This window comes from Thamnophis elegans, unplaced genomic scaffold (genome assembly GCF_009769535.1).
Source record: "Thamnophis elegans isolate rThaEle1 unplaced genomic scaffold, rThaEle1.pri scaffold_7_arrow_ctg1, whole genome shotgun sequence".
In the NCBI taxonomy this organism is placed as follows: domain Eukaryota; kingdom Metazoa; phylum Chordata; class Lepidosauria; order Squamata; family Colubridae; genus Thamnophis; species Thamnophis elegans.
Window position 1 is genome coordinate 29,783 of NW_022473908.1, and position 26,471 is coordinate 56,253.

Here is a 26,471-nt window from a genome sequence, read left to right on the forward strand (position 1 = left end):
ATTCAAAATACCATGATTCTAGCCATTGTCTATCTACTGTTGGATGAAGGCCACTTCTCCTTGTTCCCAACCAATACTGCCCTGTGCTTTCTTTGGCCAATTAGGGCCACCATACTTGCTGATGTCGTCACTCCATCCTGTTTTAGGTCTCCTTCATGGATGCTTTTGATCAAGTGGGATCCATTCTACGACTGTCTTGGTCCACCTACCCTCAGTTCTTCTCGGATCTGGCGAGCCCGTTTCCATTTCAATTTTTTTTTTTACTCTTTTGATGGACACTGTATATTTTTCTGTGGTCTCTAATCCACGCGCAGGGCTTTCTATCTTGTCTCATGATGCCGAGCGTGTCTCTTTCCGTGGCTCTTTGCGCCATTCACAGCTTTCGTACCGATTGTGAGGTCCCCTGTCCATGTTTTCGCTGCGTATGTTAAAGCAGGCAACACGCACCAATTGAAAACTTTTCTCTTCAGGCCTAGGGAAGAAGGTTGCGCTTGAAAATCATGCTTAGCTTGCCAAAGACCTGCCAACCGTTCAAAGTATATAAATATTTATAGGTAAACAGAGAGCAAACCCCACTGCCTTCTAGCACTGATGATGTCACCTGGATGGGTAACTAAATTTCTGCAACAACATAACTGAAGATGACTGGCAGAAATCTCCTTCTGACACACAACCCCAGACATCTAAAACTCAAGTTATTGTGTTGTATACATTTGCAGCCTGGAAACTCACAGCATCACACCGGCAATCTTTAATGCAAAATCACCCACGATCACACCGATGCTACTGTTTTCATTTTAGAAGGGTGGTGGGGGGAAACAAACGTGCAAAGCACGTTTTCACCCCTACCCCAAAATAAACTACCGTTCTTGTCTTTTTAATCACTTCACAGAAAGACAAATGCCGAGCGCATTTCCATTCCATGCAGCTCTCACATTTTATTTTTTTGACTTATTTGTTGAATTTATAGCTCTCCTGACTTCCCGTGACTCTGGGTGGCTTGCAACGGTGGAAGAAATCAAAACAAGAAAACCGAAAAAGAAATTGTAAGTGGCTTGAAAGTAAACACAGAAAAACCTCTTCCCCCCCAAAAAAACCCCCTCCATCCAGCGGGTGTGTGTGTTTGTGTGTGTGTGTGTGTGTTCAACCATCACCCTTGCCCCAAAGCCTGGGAGAATAGCCAGCCCTTTTTAACAGCTTCCAGAACTTCATCAGGGTGGGAGCCATGCGGATCCAATTTAGGCGAAGATGCAACGGCTCTCTACGTTACAAAGTCTTCCTGAAAAGCGGTAACTAAACACAGTTTTCGGTTGGGTTGTGTTTGCGTGTTTGTCTAATTGTGGTCTTTCATGGAAAGAATAGCAGCCGCGCTCCGTTTCCAGGACGACAGCCAACCCGACAACAAAGTTTGGATGCTGTCTCTTGAAGGAGACACTGATGATGATGTCCTAGAAAGATTATAGCGAACGCTGGGAAAGGCTTGCAAATAATGGTGTAATCCTCTGGCTAAGGGAGAGTGCGGAGCAATGCCAAAACTCTTCATCATTGTCAACCTGCGTCGTGGAGGAGTCCGACTTTTTCCTTGCTTCTCAGAATTGACAAAAGCTGCAGAAAACCCAATTCAAATCTTGACTCCTTGGGTCAAGGGCCCAGCATAGAGCCACCGTCCTCCTATCTCGCCGTCCTCCGATCTTTATAAAGAACTACGACTTTATAAAATTCATACAGGTAAAGGTTTCCCTTGCACATATGTGCTGGTCGTTCCTGATTCTAGGGGGCGCTGCTCATCTCCGTTTCAAAGCCGAAGAGCCAGCGCTGTCCAAAGACGTCTCCGTGGTCATGTGGCCGGCATGACTCAAAGCCGAAGGCGCACGGAACGCTGTTCCCTTCCCACCAAAGGTGGCTCCTGTTTTTCTACTTGCATTTTTCACGTGCTTTTGAACTGCTAGGTTGGCAGAAGCTGGGATAAGTCACGGGAGCTCACTCTGATATGTGACACTAGGGATTCGAACTGTCGACCTTTCTGATCCACAAGCTCAGCGTCTTAGCCATTGAGCCACCACGTCCCATTCATACGCGTATTCCTCGACTTACAACTGTTTGTTTAGTGACCAAATCCAAGTTGTAACAGCGCCCAGAATGTGACTTATGGGCAATTTTTCACACTTATGACCGTTGCAGCATCCCCGTGGACATGGGATCAAAATTTGGAGACTTGGCTAAACTAATAAATGAGTATGTGTCTATGACCTTGGGTGTTCTGTCCCAAGGTCAATTTAATTGCCATTTGCAACCTTCCCAGCTGGCTTACGACCAGCAAAATTGGTGGGGGAAGCCAGATTCCTTTAACAAAGGCATGATTCACTTAACAATTGGCAGTGATTCGCTTTAATAGCTGTGGTTGAAAAAAAAGGTTGTGAAACGGAGCACAACTCCCTTCGCGGCCTTGCTTAACAACTGAAAAGATGGATTCAACTGTGGTCGTTAAGTTAAGTTGAGGACTAGCTGTACAGTTAACTAGTTGCAAGCCGGGCTTTAGCTATCCAAATTTTTAAATGCAATCATTAGCTAGAATGGAACTGGAAAAGGCTAGAATGGAACTAGTTTTGGTCACCACACTATAAAAAAGATGTGGAGACTCTAGAAAGAGGGCAGAGAAGAGCAACCAGGATGATGAGGGGACTGGAGGTTAAAACCTACGATGGACGGTTGCAGGAACTGGGCCTGGCTAGTCTAGTGAAGAGAAGGACCAGGGGAGACATGAGAGTATCTTCCAATATTTGAGGGGCTGCCACAGAGAGGAGGGAGTCAAGCTCTTTTCCAAAGCACCTGAAGGCCAGACAAGGAATAATGGATGGAAACTAATCAAGGAGAGATTCAACCTGGAAATAAGGAGGAATTTTCTGACAGTGAGAACAAGTTCTAGGTTGGTTCTCTCCTTGATTAGTTTTTGTGAATATTTTATTTTATATAACAAATCGACATTGATGTGCTTAACTGATGTGAGGAACGGTTTCAGGAACTGGGCATGGCTACTCCAGTGAAGAGAAGGACCAGGGGATACATGATGTTCACTGTTCCAATATCTGAGGGGCTGCCACAGAGAGGAGGGGGGTCAAGCTATTTTCTAAAGCCCCTGAAGGCCAGACAAGGAACAATGGATGGAAACTGACCAAGGAGAGATTCAACCTGGAAATAAGGAGGAGTTTCCTGACAGGGAGAAACAATCAACCAGAAGTTGCCTTCAGAGGTTGTGGGAGCTTCATCACTGGAGGCTTTCAAGAAGAGGACTGGACAACCATTTGTCTGAAATGGTATAGGGTTTTCCTACCTGAGCAGGACTAAGAGGACCTCCAAGATCACTTCCAACTTTGTTATTCTGTTAGAATGGTTCCTATTTCAATAGCTGGTCTCACGGAAGGCTTTCTTCCAAAGCCATAATGCGTCAGTCCTAAGCTGGCCAGTAAAATGCACGTCCCAGCACCCAAAATGTCATCCGTTCCTCCTGTTACTTGTCCTCGAAACCTTAGAGCATCACCCAGCTGACGTGGTTACGAGATTCACCACTCTTTCCAGCTGGCAATTGATGGATTTGCGAGAGGTTGCGTTCCCTGGCAACCCTCTCGCTCACCACCGAGTCCACTCAGATGCTTTGTAACCGGAGAGCATTAGGAGACCTATTAATTCATTTCCCCGCCCCCCCTAGGTTTAATCCAACATATTAAGCTGTTGGACTTTCCAGATAAATATTTTCATTTAATGGTAATAAAAAAAGAGAGGTTTTGTTACGCGCACGGGGGAGAGCGCTTGAGAAAATGCTTGTAGTTTCGATTAATACCAAAAGAGTCCTCTTGACATGCAAAGCGGGTCATTACGGAAGTTGAGAAAAAAAGGGAATAAATTCTATAATTGCATTTCGTTCTTTCAAAAAATTCTCTCCCGTCAGTTTAAAAAAAGGGGAGGGAGGGGGGAAGGTCTGAAACGGTATTGGATTTCCTGCCTAAGAAGGGGGTTGGACTAGAAGACCTCCAAGGTCTCTTTCAATTCTTTTCTTCTCTTCTATATTCTATTCTACTGTAGATGCCATTCTATTGTTCTGTTCTGTTCTGTTCTACTCTATTCTATTCTATTCTTACATCAGATGCTTCAACGTTCTCCATCATCCAGGTCATGGTTGTCCCAAAGGTGCTTTTTCAAGAGGCAACTGGACTTACTCGTGGCACGACAAAACCGCGGTCCACTAAAGCGCGCCCAATTAAAGCGCGTCGCTGACGTCATCAGCAGCGCGACAACAACGACCACGGAGAAAAAAGGGCGCTTTAAAAAGCGCTTTTAAAGCAAGCCGATTCACGTAAAGGTAAGGGTTAGGTTTAGGGTTAGGTTAAGGGTTAGGTTTAGCGTTAGGTTAAGGGTTAGGTTTAGGGTTAGGTTTAGGGTTAGGTTTAGGTTAGGTTTAGGGTTAGGTTTCGGGGGGTTAGGTTTAGGTTTACGGGTTAATTTTAGCTTTACCGCTCACAGCGTGCTTTTTTCATCGCGCTGCGATGACGTCAGGTACGCGGTTTCGTCGAGCGCGCTTTAGTCGACCGCGGTTTTGTGGTGGAACCGGACGTACTTAGTTTTTCCTTGAAGAGGTTTCTCTCCTCATCCAAGAAGCTTCTCCAGTTCTGGCTGAATGGTGGAGAATGGACGCATTTATATTCCTTGCAGTCATGTGGTCCTTAGCCCTCCCTCTCAGAGTCGCGGACTCAACGTGGACTCTCAGAGAAGAGTACTAAGATGACTGCAAGGAAGATAAATCCTTCCATTCTCCAACATTCAGCCAGAACCGGAGAAGCTTCTTGGGCGAGGAGCGAAAGATCTTCAAGGAAAAAGAAAGGAAGTCCAGTGGCCTCTTGAAAAAGCACCTTTGGGAGAGTTTGTCTATAAGTTTTGATATTTGCAGTGTTCAAATCGGGAAACTTAAAATTACCTCTTACAGGTAGTTCTTGAGTTAAGACCATAATTTCTGTTTGCTGGGAATTTTACGACACCTGTCTGAGACAGACACCCCCAGACCCAGTTTAAGAAAAAAAAAAAAGCATACCAGTTCGTTGCTTGTAGACGTAAGCCTCAGTTTCTCTTCAATCTCCCTTCCTATTTTCTGAACGGTTACCTGAGTCTGCTTAATGGCGCACTGGGCCCAGTGGAGCCTGCGGAAAAACACACACAGGTACAATTCAACGTTACTCAGGTGGCCAAGCAGCAGGACGAAGCGTGATTCGAAGCCAGTCTCTTGAGGATTGCTGAAGCTGGGCAGCTAAAGCACTGAGCTACGAGTCATAAATTGTCTACCCGACTACTTTAAGAGTGCTGTGAAACCTCAAAGGTGTCAATCAGTGCTATTGGCCTTGAAGGTTGAAGGTTGATTTTATTTATATGCCGCCCTATTCCTCCCTCCCTCCCTCCCCCCCTCTATCTATCTATCTATCTATCTATCTATCTATCTATCTATCTATCTATCTATCTATCTATCTATCTATCTATCTCTATCAGCAAATCATCTATGAATCTGTCTATGTACACATATTCTCTCTCTCTCTCTCTCTCTCTCTCTCTCCATCTATCTGCAAATCTATCAGCATATCTATCCATCCATCTATCAATCTATTTTTTCTATCAGCAAATCTATCTATGTATCTATGTATGTATCTATGTATGTATCTATGTATGTATCTATGTATGTATCTATGTATCAATGTATCTATCTATCTATCTATCATCTATCTATCTATCTATCTATCTATCTATCTATCTATCTATCTATCTATCTATCTACCAGCAAATCTCTCCATCTATCCATCCCTATCCTCCTCTCTCTCTCCCTCTCTCTCCATTCATCTATCAACAAATCATTCCATAGTATAAATTATTGTTTTTAAATTTTCCTTTGGTTCACCTGCAGCCTCCTGCCAATAATATAGCAATATAGCAATAGCAGTAGACTTATATACCGCTTCATAGGCCTTTCAGGCCTCTCTAAGCGGTTTACAGAGAGTCAGCATATTGCCCCCAACAATCTGGGTCCTCATTTTACCCACCTCGGAAGGATGGAAGGCTGAGTCAACCCTGAGCCGGTGAGATTTGAACCGCTGACCTGCTGATCTAGCAGTAGCCTGCAGTGCTGCATTTAACCACTGCGCCACCTTGGCTCTTATAAATTACCTGAATCAAGTCCTCCTGTTTGAGATTTTTTTTTTTAAAAACAAACCTTACTACTACAGATAGTCCTCAAGTTACGGCCACAATTAACGTAAAGAGAGTGTGCTTTATTGAAAAAAGCAACCAAATATCTCAGACACATAAACTAGTTGGTCTGATTGATCATAAATCATTCAGCCTGTTTGTTGCTGAGGCAATTCCGATGAATGCCAGGTTAAAGGGTGACCATCTGCAAGCAATGAAATCTAAATAAGTGAAATATATTGTTTCAGGCAGGTCCGTTCTAGGCAGGCTTCACGGTTCCTCTCGTTTGCTCCAAATCCATCTGCAATCTTGTTTACCTCCACATTTATTCTGCGCACCCAAACAAACAAACAAAAAAGCTTGCTATTTCTAAATTTCCTCATGAAACAAGACCAGAGGAAATTCTTCCCTATAGTCAGTTTTGAGATGCAAAGCCATTCTCAGTTGGGAGAGCCTGGGTATTCGTTTCATGTAAATAAAAAAATAAAGAAATAGGTGGAACACTTAAAATAGAAAAAGGAAATTATCCTTCAATGATGATTGTCTGAGGCGGCATGGGGCTTCCTGCTTGAGCAGAGGGGGTTGGACTGGAGGACCTCCAAGGTCCCTTCCAACGCTGTTACTCTGATTCAATTATGTTGTAAGATGGATCTCCAATTATTATTTTTTAAAAACCCACCATTTGTTTCTCTCTAAAAGATGCATATAGAAAAAGATCTAACCATACTGCACTATGGACGGTGAACTTAAGAGACATGTGTTCTGGACCAGTGATCACCAACGGGTGGTCCGTGAGAAAAATTTGGTGGTCCGCGTAAAAATAATTTGCATGTTTTATATTGCACTAAATCAGGGGTCCTCAAACTACGGCCCCCGGGACGGATACATGCAATGAACGCTTGTGTTGCTGCAGAGAGTCTCCCCCTTCGGGGTCTTTTTGTGGGGGTTGGAGGGGGGCAGAAATTCCAACTTTGGGTCTGCTTCAGCCTCCCGGTGGGGGGCTTTGGGCGAAGGCTGGAGGGAAGAGCCGCTGGTGACGAAGAGCCGGAGGGCCTCGTTCCAGTGGGACTGCATCATGGTCTGGAACTGGCTGACCATCTCAGCCCGTTGAGCCTCCAGGCGCCAGCACCTGGCCTTGCACTCCCCCAGGTCTTTCTTCCGTTTGGAAAGCCTGTGCTCCTAGTCCTCAGTGAGGTGCTTCTGCTGAGCCTCCTTCTCGGTCAAATCCAATTTGAACTGAGCTGTTTTGCCAACTCTTTCTCCTGGTGGCTGCTTAGCTCCAGCAACTGCTCCCTGTTGGGGCCTTAAGGAGTCCGGGCGAGCAGGCAAGGAGGGGCTGGGAGGGGAAGGGGTGAGTAGAGGCCGGTGCGGCGCCCCTTGACATGAGTGACATTGAGTTGGCCATGCCCACCCAGTCACATACCACCTAGCCACGCCCACCCAGCCGGTCATTAGGCAGATCGTAATTATGAATTTAGCGGTCCCCAAGGTCAAAATGTTTGGGGACCCTTGTTCTGGAAGGTCAAGAAGCTTCTGGAAAAAGCACCTTTGGGACAACCATGACCTGGTTGACTGAGAGTCTCCATGGATAACACGAAATCCCAACAGCATCACTATTCCAGAAGCCAGACGCTCTGTCTTTTAACCTCAAAAGTGTGGTAAGCAGACAGAAAAGGAAAAAGGAGATAACAGCACTGAGAAAAATGGAACTTTTCAGTAGAGGTATTACTCGACTTACAACAGTTCATTAAGTGGCCGCTCAAAGTTGTGACGTCACTGGAAAAAAGTGACAGGCGCATTTTTCACACTTACCAACCATCCCAGCATCCCCATGGTCATGTGATCAAGATTCAGATGCTTGGCAACCGACTCATATTTATGACGGTTGCAGTGTCCCGGGGTCACGTGATCCCCTTTTGAGACTTTCTGACGAACAAAATCAATGGGGAAGCCAGGCTCATTTAACAACCAGGTTACTAACTGAACAAGTGCAGTGATAACAACAGTGGCAAGAAAGTGGGGCAAAACTCACTTAACAACTACCTTGCTTAGCAATAGAAATTTGGGTCATAAGACAAAGACTACCTGTATTTGAAACTGGTAAGGCTTTTGGCACTTCTGGTTTGCCTTTCGCTTGAGTCACAGAAGTAGCCACTTATTTATGATATATAATACTATTTTAAGCTCTGAAATTTGCTTTTGAACCAGAATAGAATGGAATGGAATAAGGAATGGAATAGGAATGAATAGAATTCCAAATAGAATAGAATTCCGAATAGAATAGAATTAGAAAAAGAAATAGAAGAGAACAGAATAGAACAGAATTCAAAATAGAATAGAATTCAGAATAGAATAGAATAGAATTGGAATTAGAATTAGAAAAAGAAATAGAATAGAGTAGAAGAGAACAGAACAGAATTCAGAATAGAACAGAATTCAGAATAGAATAGAATTAGAATTAGAAAAAGAAATAGAAGAGAAGAGAATAAAATAGAACAGAATTCAGAATAGAATAGAATTGGAATTAGAAAAGGAAATAGAAGTGAAGAGAATAGAACAGAATTCCGAATAGAATAGAATTCCGAATAGAATTCCGAATAGAATAGAATTAGAATTAGAAAAAGAAATAGAAGAGAAGAGAATAAAATAGAACAGAATTCCGAATAGAATAGAATTAGAATTAGAAAAAGAAATAGAAGAGAAGAGAATAAAATAGAACAGAATTCCGAATAGAATTAGAATTAGAAAAAGAAATAGAAGAGAATAGAAGAGATAGAAGAGAATAGAATTCCGAATAGAATAGAATTAGAAAAAGAAATAGAAGCGAAGAGAATAGAACAGAATTCAGAATAGAATAGAATAGAATTCAGAATAGAATAGAATTCAGAATAGAATAGAACAGAATTCAGAATAGAATAGAATTCAGAATAGAATAGAATAGAATTCAGAATAGAATAGAATTAGAATTAGAAAAAGAAATAGAAGAGAAGAGAATAAAATAGAATAGAATTCAGAATAGAATAGAATAGAATTGGAATTAGAATTAGAAAAAGAAATAGAACAGAGTAGAAGAGAACAGAACAGAATTCAGAATAGAACAGAATTCAGAATAGAATAGAATTAGAATTAGAAAAAGAAATAGAAGAGAAGAGAATAAAATAGAACAGAATTCAGAATAGAATAGAATAGAATTAGAATTAGAAAAGGAAATAGAAGTGAAGAGAATAGAACAGAATTCCGAATAGAATAGAATTCCGAATAGAATTCCGAATAGAATAGAATTAGAATTAGAAAAAGAAATAGAAGAGAAGAGAATAAAATAGAACAGAATTCCGAATAGAATAGAATTAGAATTAGAAAAAGAAATAGAAGAGAAGAGAATAAAATAGAACAGAATTCCGAATAGAATTAGAATTAGAAAAAGAAATAGAAGAGAATAGAAGAGATAGAAGAGAATAGAATTCCGAATAGAATAGAATTAGAAAAAGAAATAGAAGCGAAGAGAATAGAACAGAATTCAGAATAGAATAGAATAGAATTCAGAATAGAATAGAATTCAGAATAGAATAGAACAGAATTCAGAATAGAATAGAATTCAGAATAGAATAGAATAGAATTCAGAATAGAATAGAATTAGAATTAGAAAAAGAAATAGAGAACAGCAATAGCAATATAATTCTTTATTGGCCAGGTGTGATTGCACACACAAGGAATTTGTCTCCCGTGCATAAGCTCTCATCATACATACAAGCAACAAATGATAAATCATGGTCATAATCATATGTGAGCTAACCTCTGAATGTGCAAGAAATGTAACAGCCACTATATAGGACAGACACACAGACAACTAGCACAGCGCAGCCAGATATGCCAACTAGAAGTTGGAAGACATAATGAAAACTGCTTATTTTGCAACTCATGGGCAAACTTAACCATAGTTTTGACTGTGAGACTGTGAGCATCCTAGATTAAAGCAAATCCAAAACTGCCAGAAAAATTCCTGGAAGCCTGGTACTCAGCCAAATAGTGCCATCAATGACATCTACATACCATTCAAAAGAAGCAAAAGCAAAGAAAGAAAGAAAGAAAGAAAGAAAGAAAGAAAGAAAGAAAGAAGAAGGAAGGAAGGAAGGAAGGAAGGAAGGAAGGAAGGAAGGAAGGAAGGAAGGAAGGAAGGAAGAAGACCAAAATACCACCAAACAACACTCAGATGAGTAGAGATTAACACCAAGATTAATACTAGACCAACAATCACAAAGCAAACAATACCCCAGTCAAGGAACTAGCTCAGACAAATAATCAAGCAGTGAACAACAGGAACCAACAAAAACACTCCCACCAACACCTGTACATAAACAGAGAGTAAATCTCATTTCTTTCCAGCACTGATGATGTTATCTAGTTGGGTCGTGAAACGTCTGCAAGAAAACAACCAAGCTCAGAGGGCACCAAAGAGCATCCCCTGTGGAGTTTTTCATGACTAAAATCTATCCCATTTCCTCACACATGAATTTGTTTTGTGTTTGGCTGGAAGAATTTTTTTTCTTCCAGAAGTTTACTTTCAGCATGATTTAAAACACTTTTTGTTTTAATTAAACCGAAAAAGCGAACCAGAAGCCAGGAATCATTTCACTTCGTCCAAGTTTTTTAATTTGTTGATATCCTTTTTTCAGAAAACTGTGCCTCGTCCCGGGCTTTGCAAACCCACCCACCCCCACCTCCCCCAAAAAGATCTTGAAAAGTCTCAGACAGCAAACAGGCTGTTTATGGGGAAAGTCTGCTCCTTCCTCCATGGATGGAAATTCTTGCTTTCAAAGGCAGGGAAGACATTTGAACCATGTCGGTGGTCCTCAAGAATCCTCCTGAAGTGGCACTGAGGAGATGTGGATGCAACACCGAGAGAACAGAAATGAGAAAAAGATGTTTGGTTGGCTTGCTTTTTCAACTGCTTGTTTAGTTTGAAGACAGATTCACACAGATACATCCCCCGTTGCCCTGAAAATAAAAGCTCCCCGGGTAATAAGCCCAATCGGGCTTTTGAGCGTATGCACTAAAATAAGCCCCCCCCCCCGAAAATATTTAAACGCATGCGCAGCCAGTCCCTGCCGTTTCCTGTGGGGGGAAAGGGGAGGGAACATGCCTCATGCGCTTCACATGCACCTGCTATCCACGCGGGACGGCCTCGCGGAGGCTGCTCCCGCAATCCCTAGCTCCCGCGCCCCTTCTCTTAGTGGCGGGCCACAAAAACAGCGGCAGTCCCAGCGATGCGAGGGCTGGCAAGAGTGTGCCAGAAACAGAGACAGAACTTCCGGCCCTCTCTGGATCAGCTGAGAGGTTAAGGGGCCTCCTGCACCTCCAACATAATAAGACCTCCCCGAAAATATGGTCAAGGGCTTATTTTAGGGGTCGAAGGAAAATACGGTAGGATACTATACAATAGCAGAGTTGGAAGGGACCTTGGAGGCCTTCTAGTCCAACCCTCTGCCTAGGCAGGAAACCTTATACCGTTTCAGACAAATGGTTATCCAACATCCTCTTAAAGACTCCCAGTGTTGGGGCATTCACAAATTCTGTAGACAACTTCTGTTCCACTGGTTAATTGTTCTCACTGTCAGGAAATTTCTCCTCAGTTCTAAGTTGCTTCTCTCCTTGATTAATTTCCACCCATTGTTTCTTATTCTGCCCTCAGGTGCTTTGGAGAATAGCTTGACTCCCACTTCTTTGTGGCAGCCCCTGAGATATTGGAAGACTGCTATCATGTCTCCCCTGGTTCTTCTTTTCATTAAACTAGACATGCCCAGTTCCTGCAACCATTTTTCCTATGTTTTAGTCTCCAGTCCCCTAATCCTCTTTGTTGCTCTTCTCTGCACTCTTTCCAGAGTCTCCACATCTTTTCTACATCGTGGCGACCAGAACTGAATACCGTTTCAGACAAATGGTTATCCAACATCCTCTTAAAGACTTCCAGTGTTGGGGCTTTCACAACTTCTGTAGACAACTTCTGTTCCACTGGTTAATTGTTCTCACTGTCAGGAAATTCCTCCTCTGTTCTAAGTTGCTTCTCTCCTTGATTAGTTTCCACCCATTGCTTCTTGTCCTACCCTCAGGTGCCTTGGAGAATAGTTTGACTCCCTCTTCTTTGTGGCAACCCCTGAGATATTGGAAGACTGCTATCATGTCTCCTCCAGTCCTTCTTTTCATTAGGGGTAGTCAACCTTTTTATACCTACCGCCCACTTTTGTATCTCTGTTAGTAGTGAAATTTTCTGACCGCCCACCGGTTCCACAGTAATGGTGATTTATAAAATAGGGAAGTAACTTTACTTTATAAAATTTACAAAGCAGAGTTACAGCAAACCGCCCACCGCCCACCATGAAAGCTAGAACGCCCACTAGTGGGCGGTAGGGACCAGGTTGACTACCACTGAACTAGACCTACCCAGTTCCTGCAACCGTTCTTCATATGTTTTAGTCTCCAGTCCCCTCATCCTCTTTCTTGCTCTTCTCTGCGCTCTTTCCAGAGTCTCCACATCTTTTCTACATCGTGGCGACCAAAACTGGATGCCGTATTCCAAGGGTGGCCTTCCCAAGGCATTATAAAGTGGTATTAACCCTTCACGTGACCTTGATTCTATCGCAGCGATACTGACTCCATCTCCTAACAGAGGGATAAAAGTAGGTCAAACCTTGCCTATCAACATAGCTCTAGTAATATAGATGCAGGGAGTCCTCGATTTACAACTGTTCATGTAATGACCGTTCGAAATTACAATGGCACTATAAATAGTAACTGGTGACTTTTTTTCACATTTACAGCCAGTGCAGCATCCCCATGGTCAAGGGACCAAAATTTGGATACTTGACAACTGGTTCGTATTTACGACGGTTGCAGTGTCCCGGGGTCAACATGATGCCCTCATTTCGCGACCGTCTGTCATGCAAAGTCAATGGGGAGGCCAGATTCATTTTAACAACCGTGTTAATAACAGCTGCAGCAGTGATTCACTTAACAGCAATGGCAAGCAAGGTCGTAAAATGGGGCAAAATTCATTTAACAAATATCTCAGCAATTGGAAGTTTTGCGCACAATTGTGGTCATAAGGTGAGGACTGCCTGTAGTGGTTTATATACAGGCAGTCCTCGACTTACGACCACAATTGAGGCCAGAATTTATGTTGCTAAGTGAAACATTTGTGAAGTGAGTTTTGCCCCATTTTACGGCTTTTTTCTCCACATTGGTTCAGTGAATCACTGCAGTCGTTAAATTAGTCACACGGTTGTTAAGTGAATCTGACTTCTCTGCTTGTCAGGTTGTCGCAAAAGGGCATCACATGACCCCGGGACACTGCAACCGTCATAAATATGAACCAGTTGTCAAGGAGCTGAATCTAAATCCACAAGACCGTGGGGATGCTGCAAGGTCATAAGTGTGAAAAATGGCCACAAGTCACTTTTTTCAGTGCCCTTGTGATTTCAGTCACTAAATGAACTGTTGTAAATCGAGGACTACCTGTAATGTCACCAGTAAGATACCACATAAAGCCCCATTTAACAAATCGCTACCTCAACTTTTCTTTTTTTTTCTTTTCTTTTTTTAAGATGTTTTATGCTGTTTATTTCATAGATACACCCACGTTACACCGATCCTCCGCGAGCTGCACTGGCTCCCCACTGAACTCCGGACTCGCTTCAAGGTGCTAGTCGTTACTTTTAAAGCCCTACATGGTTTAGGACCTGTCTACCTGAGAGACCGCCTCCTGCCACTCACCTCCCAACGACCAACAAGATCGCACAGGCTGGGCCTCCTCCTGGTGCCGTCAACCGGACAATGCCGACTGGCGGCTCCCCGGGGGAGGGCCTTCTCTGTTGCTGCGCCGGCCCTGTGGAACGATCTACCCGCAGAGATCCGGACCCTTACCACTCTCCTGGCCTTCCGTAAAGCCATTAAGACCTGGTTGTTCCGGCAGGCCTGGGGCTGTTGATGGATATCCAGCCCCCGCTTAGATGGAATGGATGACGTGAATTTTTAATATTGTATTTTTCTATTTTAAAATTTAAACTGTTTCTGTCTTGCTGTGAGCCGCCCAGAGTCCCGATGGGAGTGGGCGGCATACAAATTTTAATAAACCTTAAACCTTAAGCCATAGTGCCCAGCTCTTTTTTATTATTATTCATAAACATTTTGAATACAGTGTATTGTCAGGGCATATCATTTACAAAAAAGCAAGGAAAGAACAAAAAGAAATATTAACCCATATACTAATAAGGATAATAATAATAATGGCGTAACATAATGTTTTTAACTAGATTTCTCTTTATATTGTCTTGTTTGTTAATTCTGTTCATTATATTCTCTACCTCAAACTTTCAACTGCCCAGATTCCTTTTTCCCCGGTGAATATCCCCTCTGATCCAGGGGTCTGGTTGGTTGGAGGATTCAGGGAGTTGAAGTCCACAAGTCTTAAAGTTGCCAAGTTTGGGGACATCTACGTCTGATCTCTCTCCAAATGACAACCACGAGGCCTTGCTTTACTTATCCCATCTTCAAATGTGAGCCCAGAGACACTTTGTGCACCCCAAGTTTAAAAATAACACAATAGCCATAGACGGATGAATAATAGATGCCGCGCATTTTGCAAGAGGCGCTTCCGCAAAAGATGATTGCAGTCCAAATAAGCAACCTTTCAAAACTGTCCCAGATACGCCGCACACAATAATTGCGCCCAATTTTGCTCCGCAATCAATTCCTCTTAGGCGGAAAAAGCTCTACGATTAACCATACACCAGAAATCACCGTCAGGTTCTTCCATTTCCTGGCACAACATAATTCTCCTGATAAACAATAATGCCTTGGAACGGGGCCCGGCGGTGACCCAATTCAAACTGAGGAAAAGCTATCGTTGCAAGATTTAATACTAATTGCGTGGATTAGGGCATGATGGGTTAGGGCATGATGGGTTGTCACGAAGTGCTTTAATTTCCCGCAAAGGGGTCCAGGAAGTTCAGAGAAGTTGGCCAAGGGCCAAGAGATTTCCAAAAAATTAAGCTTTCAAAATCTTAAAAGAGGTTGATAGGAACGGCATGGGAACAAGCCGGGCACATCAATTCAAGTCTTGCAGAAAGTAAATATTTTCATTCAGAATTGGAATGTATTATCAGATAGCCCCCAGACATACATCTATGAGAGAAACATTAATTACGATGGACTGACTTATTAAGTGTAACTTATTAAGTTACAGTGGTAACTACCACTGAATTCAAGATCGATTTCTTGGATTTAAATGCCAAGATTTATCCAGGAAAGAATGTGCTTTGGGGAAAGAAAGAAAGAAAGAAAGAAAGAAAGAGGGAGGGAGGAAAGAAGGAAGGAAGGAAAGGAAAGAAAGAAGGAAAGAAGGAAGGAAAGAAAGAAGGAAGGAAGAAAGAAAGAAAGAAAGAAAGAAAGAAAGAGACGGATGGAGGGAGGAAGAAAGAAGGAAGGAAGGAAGGAAGGAAAGAGAAGAAAGGGAGAGAGAGGGAAGGGAGAGAAAGGAGGAAGGAAGGAAGATACAAGGAAAGAAAGAGAAAGAGAAAGAGAAAGGAAGGGAGGTAAGGAGGGAGGAAGAAAGAAAAAAAGACAATGGAAGAAAGCAAAAAAAGAAAAATGCCCTAACCATTTATTATAGGTTGTCCCCAACTTACCACCACAATAGAGCCCAAAATGTAGGTTGCTAAGTGAGTTAAGTGAGTTTGTCCCATTTTACGACCTTTCTGCCACAGTTGTTAAGTGAACCACCGCAGCTATTAAATTAGTAAGTCGGTGGTAAAGTAGATCCGGCTTCCCCATTGACTTTGCCTGTCAGAAGGTTGCAAAATGGGATCCACATGATCCCCAGGGACACATGCTAACTGTCATAAAGGAGGAGGAGGAGGAGGATGACTGTGGGGTCCTTGATGCTCTCTGAGCTTAGTTGTTTCCTTGCAGTTGTTTCACTACCCAACTAGGGGACATCATCAGTGCTGGAAGGATGGAGGGGGGCTTGCAGGAAGAAGAGGAGGAGGACAAGGACTAGGACCATGGGGTCCTTGGTGCTCTGTGCTTGCTGTTTTATTGCAGGCGTTTCATTGCCAAACTAGGGAACAACATCAGTGCTAGAAGGGAGTGGGGTTTATGGAGAGGAGGAGGAAGAGGTAGAGGAGGAGGACTGTGAAGAAGAAAACCAGAAAGTCCAGTTGCCTCTTGACAAAAAAACGCCTTTGGGACAATCATGACATGGATGATGGAGAATCTCCATAGCAATAGCACGTAGACTTAATATAGAGCCGAGGTGGCGCAGTGGTTAGGGTGCAGTACTGCAGCCACTTCAGCTGACTGCTAGTTCTGCAGTTCAGCGGTTCAAATCTCACTGGCTAAGGGTTGACTCAGCCTTCCATCCTTCCGAGGTGGGTAAAATGAGGACCCAGATTGTGGGGGCAATATGCTGACTCTGTAAACCACTTAGAGAGGGCTGAAAGCTATTGCTATTGCTATACCGCTTCATAGGGCTTTTACAGCCCCCTCTAGGCGGTTTACAGGGTCAGCCTCTTGCCCCCCAAAATTTGGGGTTCAGAAAAAGGCAGGTTCAAAAATCGAAGAGATACAAATTGCTTCAAGCTTTAAATGCCAGAGTTCAGGATTTCAGGCATCACCTGAAAATATTCTTAAGACCCAGTAGAGAATCAGCTCATCTTTCCTCTTTTTCTTTTTTTCATGCACATTCTCTCCCCAGATCAACCTACAGTTCACCAAGATCTCTATCTCCAGGCTAATACTCTGCACCCACTTGCCAGCTGTTAACATTCCTCGTCTAATCCTTTTTTGCAAGATGTCCAGAGGTGATGGCCGCCCTTCCCCGCAACCTAATAGAAAATTGCACTGTCAGGACTTATTAAGGAGAAAAGGAAGGAAAGGGCTTGGGTGTTTTGCTCGCTCTCCTCTCTCCCCGTGAGTAAAATACAAAGCGAGTTGCTAAACTCAGGCGGGGCTGCTCCTGATCCTTGAGGTTCTTGGAAGAATTTAGGATTCCTAACCAACCCATCTGTCATGATTAGCGCGGATTTTGAGAAACGCTGGCATGTATTTTATGTATTTTCTTTGGAGACTGGGCTGCAAGTTGGCTAAGAATAAAACAGTGAAGGAGAAAGAGAGAAAGTCATCCTTGGGAAAAGATAGGCGTATTTTCAAATATTACTAAAGCCTTAATTCTCACTTAAGTCCACCCTGGCCAAATAAAAATTCCCACCACTACAGTCACGGTCTGCTCTGATTACTAGAATACAAATGATTTCACCTATTAATTTTTCCTCCATAAGAAGCCGGTATTGTGTTTTTCTTCCAGTTTTATTATAAAACGCCAAAATACCACAGACTGGGTTTGCCTATCCCCATCAAACCGTGGTTTGTTTAACTACAAGTATTGAATGAACTATAGCTACCTAGGTTCATACACTGCTCTAAACCATCATGTAGCTTCATTCTGGTATCTTACTGGGAGAGAATGAAGCTTCGTGCTGGTGTCCCCAAAGCTATGGTTAACACGGGGCCACGTTTTAATAAGACATTAAAGGGATTTGGGGAAACAAACTTTGATTAATGGCTGTCAGGCAGGAAAATAGAACTTCCATGTTCCCCGATTAAGAAAAATCTCCTTGGATAGGAAATCAGCACCGTCAGTCTTTCTGGAAGAATTTAACAGGCCATTGTTGGAAGGAATCTCCATTCGGTTCAGATCCACTGGAAACATGGAGGCTGATTGAAAAGAGGGTTTAATGGTGAAGCAGAAGCACATGGGTCGTTCCGGGCAGCTGACCACATGGAGTGGAGAAAGAAGGGTATTTATACCCTCCCTTGGGCTTTGCCCTTGAGCTTCCTGTTCCTGTGCAATAGCCTGCATTCTAGTGGCTGTGGTCAGACTCGCACGGGGCCATGTAGAGGTCATGTTTGTCTGAGATAAGTTTGGTTGAAGTTTGCCGGATGATGCATTGTCCTTAGGAAATTTTGCAATGCAGTGAGCTCTGCTGTTAGATAATCCTATTATGTCCCAGAGGGTCATGTTTTAATCCCTTCACCCTGGAGCTGGAGGTCTTTTGTCTGGTAGGTAGGCTGGCCCAGTCCTTCTCAATGGGCACCAAATGGGCTGGGGCCAGGGAGCTGGTTTCTGTCTTTAAAAACTTTTTTCTCCTTTAGGGAAATATAATTTTTCCCTTTTTTAAATAGTTCTCAAAATATTTCATTCTTCTAGGAGGGGTGACTTCCCTCACAAGCCACATTAAGTAAAACTTTGCATTGTATCAAACATATGTATTGCTTTGGTGGTTGTTAGATTTTTGATTGATTAAAGCTAATCAATCAAATTAAAATAAGCAACCTTTTAAGACGAATGAAGGCGAACATACCTGTCTCAGGATAATGTCGCAGGATCCAAACTGGGTCGGTCCCAGTTGACGCAGATCGAATCCTGCAGCCTTCTAAAAAGCCCAATTTACATGCAAAATGTTCTACCTGCTTTTGATTACGACAACAGAACCTCGGGTATTTTGAGAATTTAAGAATTTCGCTTCCAACATTTTTTCTTAGAAGTTTGGGATTCAGATGCCTAAACTAGAGGATTCAGTTCAGCTCTATCCTAACTTCTTGCAAGGCAACAGTGACATCTGCTGGTTTGTCTCCCACAAAGGAATTTGATTTACCAAATGCCAAGCAAACTCAAGTGAAGTTTTGGAAAGTTTTATTACTATCCTTTATTTGTGAAACATATGTGGCCGCCTATATTGTCGAGCAACTCTGGGTTACGAACAACATAAAAACAAAGGTACACAACATTCAAATTATTATTTTAAGGATATTTGCGAGGTTGGGAAGCAGATCTGCACAAACTTTGAAACTCTTAAGCATTTTCAACAGCTCAGCTGGAGACCCAGCAGAAATTCTTTACAGTAGTTCAGTAAGGGCACTCCCACGTACAGGAAATGCAGTCCTTAAGTTACGACCACGACTGAGCCCAAATTTTAGGTTGCTAAACAAGGTCGTTTAGGAAGTTTTGCTAAGTGAGTTTTGCCCCATTTTACGACCTTTCTGGCCACAGCGGTTCAGTGAAGAAGTGCAGTTGTTACATCAGTCACACGGTTGTTAAGTGAAGCTGGCTTCCCCATTGACTTTGTCAGGTCGTAAAAGGAAATCACCCGACCCCCCGGGGCCCTGCAACCGTCATAAACATGAACTGTTTATGTCAAGCATCTGAATTTTGATTACATGACTACGGAGTTGCAGCAACAATTGTTAAGTGCGAAAAGCAGTCGTAAGTCACTTTTTTCAACGTCGTTAACATTCAACGGTTGCTAAACAAACGGTTGTAAGTCAAGGACTACATGATGCAACTAGTTTAATGAGGGTGGTTGTCTGGACTAATTAATTGTTGGTCAGAGGCAAGCTGTTTGGAAAGGCAACATGACACTATTGTCACTATGCTGGCTTCTCATCGTGAAAAGATACAACAACAATGCTGTGCTGTCATGCTTACACAACGATCAGAAACTGCTTCTGCACATACCCAGGAGCAGAGTTTAGAATCATTTATTTTCGTTTTCCACCTTTGCATTAATCTTTATCTTTTTAAATGTAATCTACCGTATTTTATAAGACGCACCAAGGTTTTGAAGAGGCAAAACCTCTTTAAAAAAACCTTTCAAAAAAAGCTTTTGCACTCTTCAAACCTGCTAAAAAAGGCCAATTTTTCACAAAAACTGGCCCTTTTTTTAAAAAAAAAAAGGGGGGGATGGATAGCCCTTAGGAGGCTTGTACAGTGTTCCTGGGGGAGGGGGGGGCAAAAATGAGCAAAAAGTGGCCTGTTTTTTGCAAAAATGGGACCGTTTTACGTCAAAAAAAGGGCATTAGGAAGCTTATAGTGTGCTCCTGGGGGCTGGGTGCAGCAAAATTGAGCAAAAACAGCCTGTTTTTTGCTCATTTTGGCCCTCCCCAGCCCCCAGGAGCTCTCTGAAAGCCTCCTACAAGCTATGCACGGCCATTTTTGCAAAGGGGGAGGGGTTTCAGGAGGCAAAAAATGCTGTATTCAGTGTGTAAGATGCACCCGGTATCTCTATAAAAAATGTGTGTGTGTGTGCGCGTGTGCGTGTTCCAGCGTAACTCTGGAACGCCTTGAGCAATTTCAACCAATCTGGTACACAGGTGACTTACTCTCTGAAAACAAATACTGTGGGGGTAAGACACATCTAAAACCCCTCCGGAGGGGGGGGGTTGTTAAGATACAGCCTGTTGCGCCTTAGAATGGCTTCTACCGTATTGCCGTAAAATGACTTCTATTGTGCAGCGCAGTGGAGTTGCCATGGTAATGGCTTCACAGTACTCCACAAGGGGGCTCTCCTCTGGTTAAGGGGGAAAATCCAACATTAGAAATTATGTTTGGTCCAGGATTATTTTTGAGGACAAATGTATGGATTAGGATAAATAAATACCCAGGCAATGGGTTATCAGCCAGCGCATAATAAAAGTATTATAAAAGAGGAACCGCTCACAAGAACACTCCTCTCACGAAGAATGACATTCCGACTCCTTCCACTGAGGGTAAAAGAAACAAACTTTCAGCAAGTCGACATCAAGGTGACCTTGAGGTTAAACAAACTCATTATGCAAGGACCTTAGGACTATCACTAAATGCATGACTTGCAAAAACATCCTTGGAAATTATGTTATTTTTCAGTTCAGCTGCTTCTTAATCGGAAGCCAAGAATTACCTTAGCAAAGAGAAGACATCATATGAGTTACGGACACAATTTGGATCCACTTGCAGATTCTTTTGGATTTCTGGGACACCCTTAAAGACAAACAAGACCGTGCATTAACATTTTTTGTTTTGGTAACACTGGAATTAAAGTCTATCTTCCTAATTTAAAAACTCTAATTGCACGTTTTGTTCGTGCACGGCGTTTACAGCCTACCTTTTACACGGGATATGCGTGTTTAAAAATCTTTATCCCCAAGCTACTCTTCATCATTGTCTTTTAATGATCCCGTAATCCCCTGTGGGGTGGAGTCTAGGCAACTGAATGGAGTTGAGTGTTTACTGGCCGGATGCTCGTCCTGTCGCCAGTGCGGAGTTTTGTTCAGCAGATAATATTCTCATTGTGCCCACAGAGAGAGAGAGAAATATCTGCCTCTACCTAGAATCGAACTCACAGCCTCCTGATTGTGAGGCAAGAGCGCCACCTCTAGGCCACCGCACCACTCCCCAAGCTATTCATTCTTATTTATTTATTAATTAGATTTTTGACCCAACTTATTTCTTATCAATACCTCAAGGCAATGAACACACCACACATACCGAAGACTCCTTCTCTTACGACAACCCTGTGTGGTGGGTTAGGCTGAGAGAGTGTGACTGGCCTAAATGTCCCTCACGCCTGAAGCGCGACTAGAACTCACGGTCTCCTGGTCTCTAAGCCAAGACCTTTAACCACTAGACCAAACTTGCCCCCTTATGTTTCACCGGACAGTTAATTCGATTTTTAATGAAATGGGGAAAAAGATATTCCGGAAAGCTAATGCGCTACGCAGGGCGACGATTTTAAGAAGTTACGGACGCAGCAGGCGTAAGCTTACCTTTCGCTCGTACAAGGCTCCATAATAGCCATCGTTCAGCCCAAAAATGATTTCATTCGGGCTACGAGCATGTATCTGTTAAGTAAAACCAGTGTCACAGATTCAGTCAGCTTACTTTAAAGCCATTGTTTTAGTTCTTTTAGCACCCAGAGTGGCATTCTTTGTAGGGATCATTTGTTTTGTGGCATCCTTCTGTTATTCAGGTTCACCACTGACCCTATAGAGGGGAAAGGAAGAAGCTGAAACTTGATCCCTTGAGTGGATTCATTTTCTGGGCCACAACGAACATCATCAGAGAGCTTAAAAACTGACACATAATCACACATAGCCTTCGCTTTCAGGGGCCTTGGCCACCCCACAAAATGCACAATAAATCTGCTAAATCTTCAGTATTTATAGTCTACTGAAGCACACCCAAAGCTAAACATCTGGAATGCACTGGAGGCATCTTACCGTGTTTCCCCAAAAATACGACCTGTCCTGAAATTAACGCCTTGCCACATTTTTCACGTGGACAAAAATATAAGCCCACCCCGAAATTAAGCCCCCTGGACAACCCCCCCCCACCGGCCAGGCAGAGCACCGCTCACCGACCTAGCGTTATCCCGAAGGCACCAAGTCGCAGGAGCCAGGGGGGGAAAGGCGCTCACGTTGCTTGCCGCCTTGGGGATACCGCTAGGTTGGGGAGTGGTGTTCTGCCTGGCCGGAGGAGGGAGTTGCCGGGCGGCTGCTCCCTTGCGAACTGGCTCCTGAAGAGCCGGGCACAGCCTCAGGGGCGAAGCAGGCATGAGGTGACTATGCTCACGAGCAGCCACGCAGCATACCCTCTCCAGCCGGGCAGAGCACCATTCACTGACCTAGGGGGTATCCCTAAGGCGCCAAGGCAAGTGGCACTCTGCCCGCTCCCCAGCTCCCGCGGCTAGGCACAATTGGGATACCCCCCTAGGTCAGTGCATGGAGCTCTGCCCGGCTGGAGAGGGGGGGGGTTGCTCGAGAGCCTGTTCCGTCCCCGCCGCGCTCCGAGCATAACTTCTTCTCCGGCTTCCAAACTCCAAAACTCGGCTGCAGAGACTTCCAGCAGCGGCCGCTCTAGGAGTGCGCTCTATGGTTGTGGGCTGGCTTCTGGAAGACTCTCTGTCCGGCAGCCGGCCCACAACCATAGATACCTAGGGGGTATCCCAAATGTGCCAAGCCGTGGGAGCTGGGGACCCTAATGCTGGACAGTCTCATGGTCATCTAAGAAAAGTATATTTCATAAATTGGAAATTAATGGTAGTGGCAATTGAAGTTCAGTAACAAGTCAATTATGCAAATAAACAGGAAGATCATAGGCAGGCAAAGCAGCGGGATTGACATTTGACTTCCTGCTGGCTTCCCCACCGACTTTGCTTGTGGGAAATTGGCAGGGAGTGTTGAAATTGTGGCTACAGGGATGGCTCCAATAGCCACAATTTTGCACATAGAACTGACCTGAACATCGTGGAAATTTCAATTCCATAGGACTAATGAGTCCTGGATTCTTTTATGCATTTTTAAAATTAATTGTTTAAATTAATGAATTTTAGGTTATCTTGATTCAAATATTGTTGTGGTATAATATATGGTTTGAGCTACCTTGATGGTACAAGCAGATAAACACAGTAAGAGTTTTAGTAATATATAGAAGATTTCTATTAAGCTGCCAATATTTTGTCCAGCATCTGCTAACTTTATATCTTGCACCAAAAGTCCTTTTCAAAAGGCAATCGGACTTTCTTAGGTTTTTTTCCCTTGAAAATGTTTCGCTTCTCATCCAAGGAAAAAAACAACCATTAAGAAAGTCCGGTTGCCTTTTGAAAAGGATCTTTGGGACCACCATAACCTGAATGACTGAGCATCTTCACTTATCTCTTGCAATAATTCTTTGCTATTCCATCAACAGATATTTGCTGTAAATATTCTTAAATAGCCAATCCAAGTTGAAACAGTATACTTTTCTTTTACCTGCTGGCCCAAATATTTGAGTCCATCTAGAGTGACTTTCCACTCAATCAGTAGCTGATAGGTATCATTCTTGCCACCCCATATCCTCACCACAAAACAGGATACAGACGTATCAAGGCGATCGGGCATTAGACCAAAATCAAGGCTGCGCCATGTCGGATTCTGTTCATGTGGAAATAAGGGGAAATCCACTGTAAATATTCCAGATTGTTTTCCCAAATAGAGATTAGTATATCAGTAGTCCTCAACATTAAGACCGGAATTGTGAAGAAGGCGGGGCTTAGCAGTGAGAAGACGGAGTTTCAGGCTATTCCTGAAATTCCCCTATTCCGAAGGAAATTGGACGGGTCGTTTCGGACCCTAGCTGTCCCGGAGAGACAGTGAAAGGTTGGGGAAGATCCAGTGACCTCAGAGACGTTCGCAAGTCTCTGGGGGGCTTGAAATTTAACCTCATTTGCCAGCTCCTTCTGGATTAGCTGTAAGCTAACCGAAACAGCAAGTTGCCCCTAAGAATGGTGGGAGTGATTTCAACTGGTAAGCTGATTTTACTACTCAAAGAGATAGGGTCCGCATTAAAATTTAAGCTAATTGAAACCAAAGAACAGAAGAATCTAGCGGCGAATTGGTGTTTTTTTTATGGATTTATGGCCGGTGGTTACCCTATTTCTTAAATGTTTTAAATGCTGTTTACGTGGATAAAGGAAAGATTATTCTAACAACATTAAGACCGGAATTGAAATCCGGAATTAGAGTCCTAAGTCGTGTGTGGTCATTAAGCGCATCACCATGTGGCCACGCCCAATATTACCAATTTTGCTACCGTGTTGCAGCAGTCATTAAATGGGTCCATTTAATGGCTCAAAATCAGCAAAAAAAGGCTGAAAATTGCGTTCCCACAAAGACGGGATGCTGAAAACAGCTGTTGAAATGAGCCGGGTTGCTAAGCATCCCAAATGCAATTACGTAACCATCATTTTTAAGTTTTAACTATTTATGATTCTAAGCTGACCAGAGTTGCCTTGAGGTTAAGACGGGTGGCTACAAATTTTATAAACAAACAAATAATACATAAAATAACCCTGTGGGTGTGGGGGGCGCATCAGAACTTCAAAAATAGGCTATTAAGTAGCTCTGGGGAAATCTGTTGTAACTCGGCATGGTGGCTAAGTGACGAGTTGTTAAACAAGGACAAACAAGGTGTGTTCAAAAAGGCTTCCAAAGAGGGTGGGTAAGTGAGTTGTTCAAAGTTTGTCCTGATGCGGCCAATTGCTCAGCTACATAATAGGTTTCCAAAGAACATTGAAGGGCAAGTAATCTGGATTTCTCCCCCCAAATTAGACAATTGCAAAATCTGTTCCATTCATGGGAGTCAGCTGCTCAGGGTTGATGGGATTAGCTTCATCGGGAACGGACAACACAAGGTGCTACTTGGAACTGGGCCAGTCTAGTCCAGGGGTCGGCAAACTGCGGCTCTGGAGCCGCATGTGGCTCTTTCATCCCTCTGCTGCGGCTCCCTGTCGCCGGTTGGCTCCACAATTGATAGCGCTTTCGGTTAGAACAGGTAGAGAAAAAAAGGACGCCGTGCTAGGAGGAGACTCTATGGTGGGGGAACCGGACTTCCGGTCGGCTCCAGAATTAAACGGGGGGCTTCCGGTTAGGAGCTCTGTAGCTCTTTGAGTGTTTAAGGTTGCCGACCCCTTCTCTAGGTCCTCGTCTAGCTATTAGGATTCACCAGGGAGAGTCTATTAAGTCCAAAATACAGGTGTCTCTTCATCAGAATCCAAAGTGCTGCACAGCCCTAATGTGGACACAGGAGGTTCGCAACTTACAACTGCCCAAAGTTTATGTTGCTAAGCCAGAAATATGTTAAAACGAGTTTTGCCCCATTTAATGACTTTTCTTGGCCACGTTTGCCACATGAATCACTGCAGTTGCTAAATTAGTAACACGGCTCTTAAGTGGATCTAGTTTCTCCATTGACTTTGCTGGTCGGAAGGTCGCAAAAGGGGATCATGTGACCCCGGGGCACTGCAACGGTCGCAAGTGTGAAAAACAGTCATCATTTTTTCAATGTCGTTGTAACTTCGAACGGTCACTAAGTGAACATGTTGTAAATCGAGGACTACCTGCATATGTATCAGCTTTGAGAACTAGGAAGATTACCTGTATTGGAAAGACTTTTTCCAAAGGGACAGATTTCAACCTTTTGGGAGCTCTGCTTAATTACAAATTGTCATTAAAACCTTCACTAACAATTGATAGATCAGCTATGACCTTATCTCAGGGGTCCTCAAACTACGGCCCACAGAAGCCATTAATCTGCCCCTCACCCCCACCCCCACCCTTCAGGTAGGAGTTCCAATAAAGGAGAATATCTGTAGCTCAGGATTGAAATGAGGGGTCCTTGGTGGTCTCTAGTTTTAGAACAGAACAGAACAGAATAACAGAGTTGGAAGGGACCTTCTAGTCTAACCCCCTGCTTAGGCAGGAAACCCTACACCCCTTCAGACAAATTGTTATCCAATCTCTTCTTAAAAGCTTTCAATGTTGGAGCATTCACAACTTCTGGAGGCAAGTTGTTCCACTGGTTAATTGTCCTCGCTGTCAAGAAATGTCTCCTCAGTTCTAGGTTG

The 26,471-nt window shown here is 43.4% G+C and overlaps 1 protein-coding gene across 1 annotated transcript in view; it reads right to left on the reverse strand.

The window, feature by feature from the left end:
• The window catches only part of LOC116523647 (UV radiation resistance-associated protein-like), a gene marked incomplete at its 3' end in the record, with an annotated part of 54,306 nt that overhangs the window by 13,907 nt on the left and 13,928 nt on the right, over positions 1-26,471 (reverse strand). Inside the window, exons 4-7 of the mRNA XM_032238776.1 lie at positions 23,839-24,000; positions 21,856-21,930; positions 20,991-21,070; positions 5,084-5,189 (exon numbers count right to left, since the gene is read on the reverse strand). Coding sequence (XP_032094667.1) covers positions 5,084-5,189; positions 20,991-21,070; positions 21,856-21,930; positions 23,839-24,000 — 423 coding nt within the window. The remainder of the gene's footprint in view (positions 1-5,083; positions 5,190-20,990; positions 21,071-21,855; positions 21,931-23,838; positions 24,001-26,471) is intronic.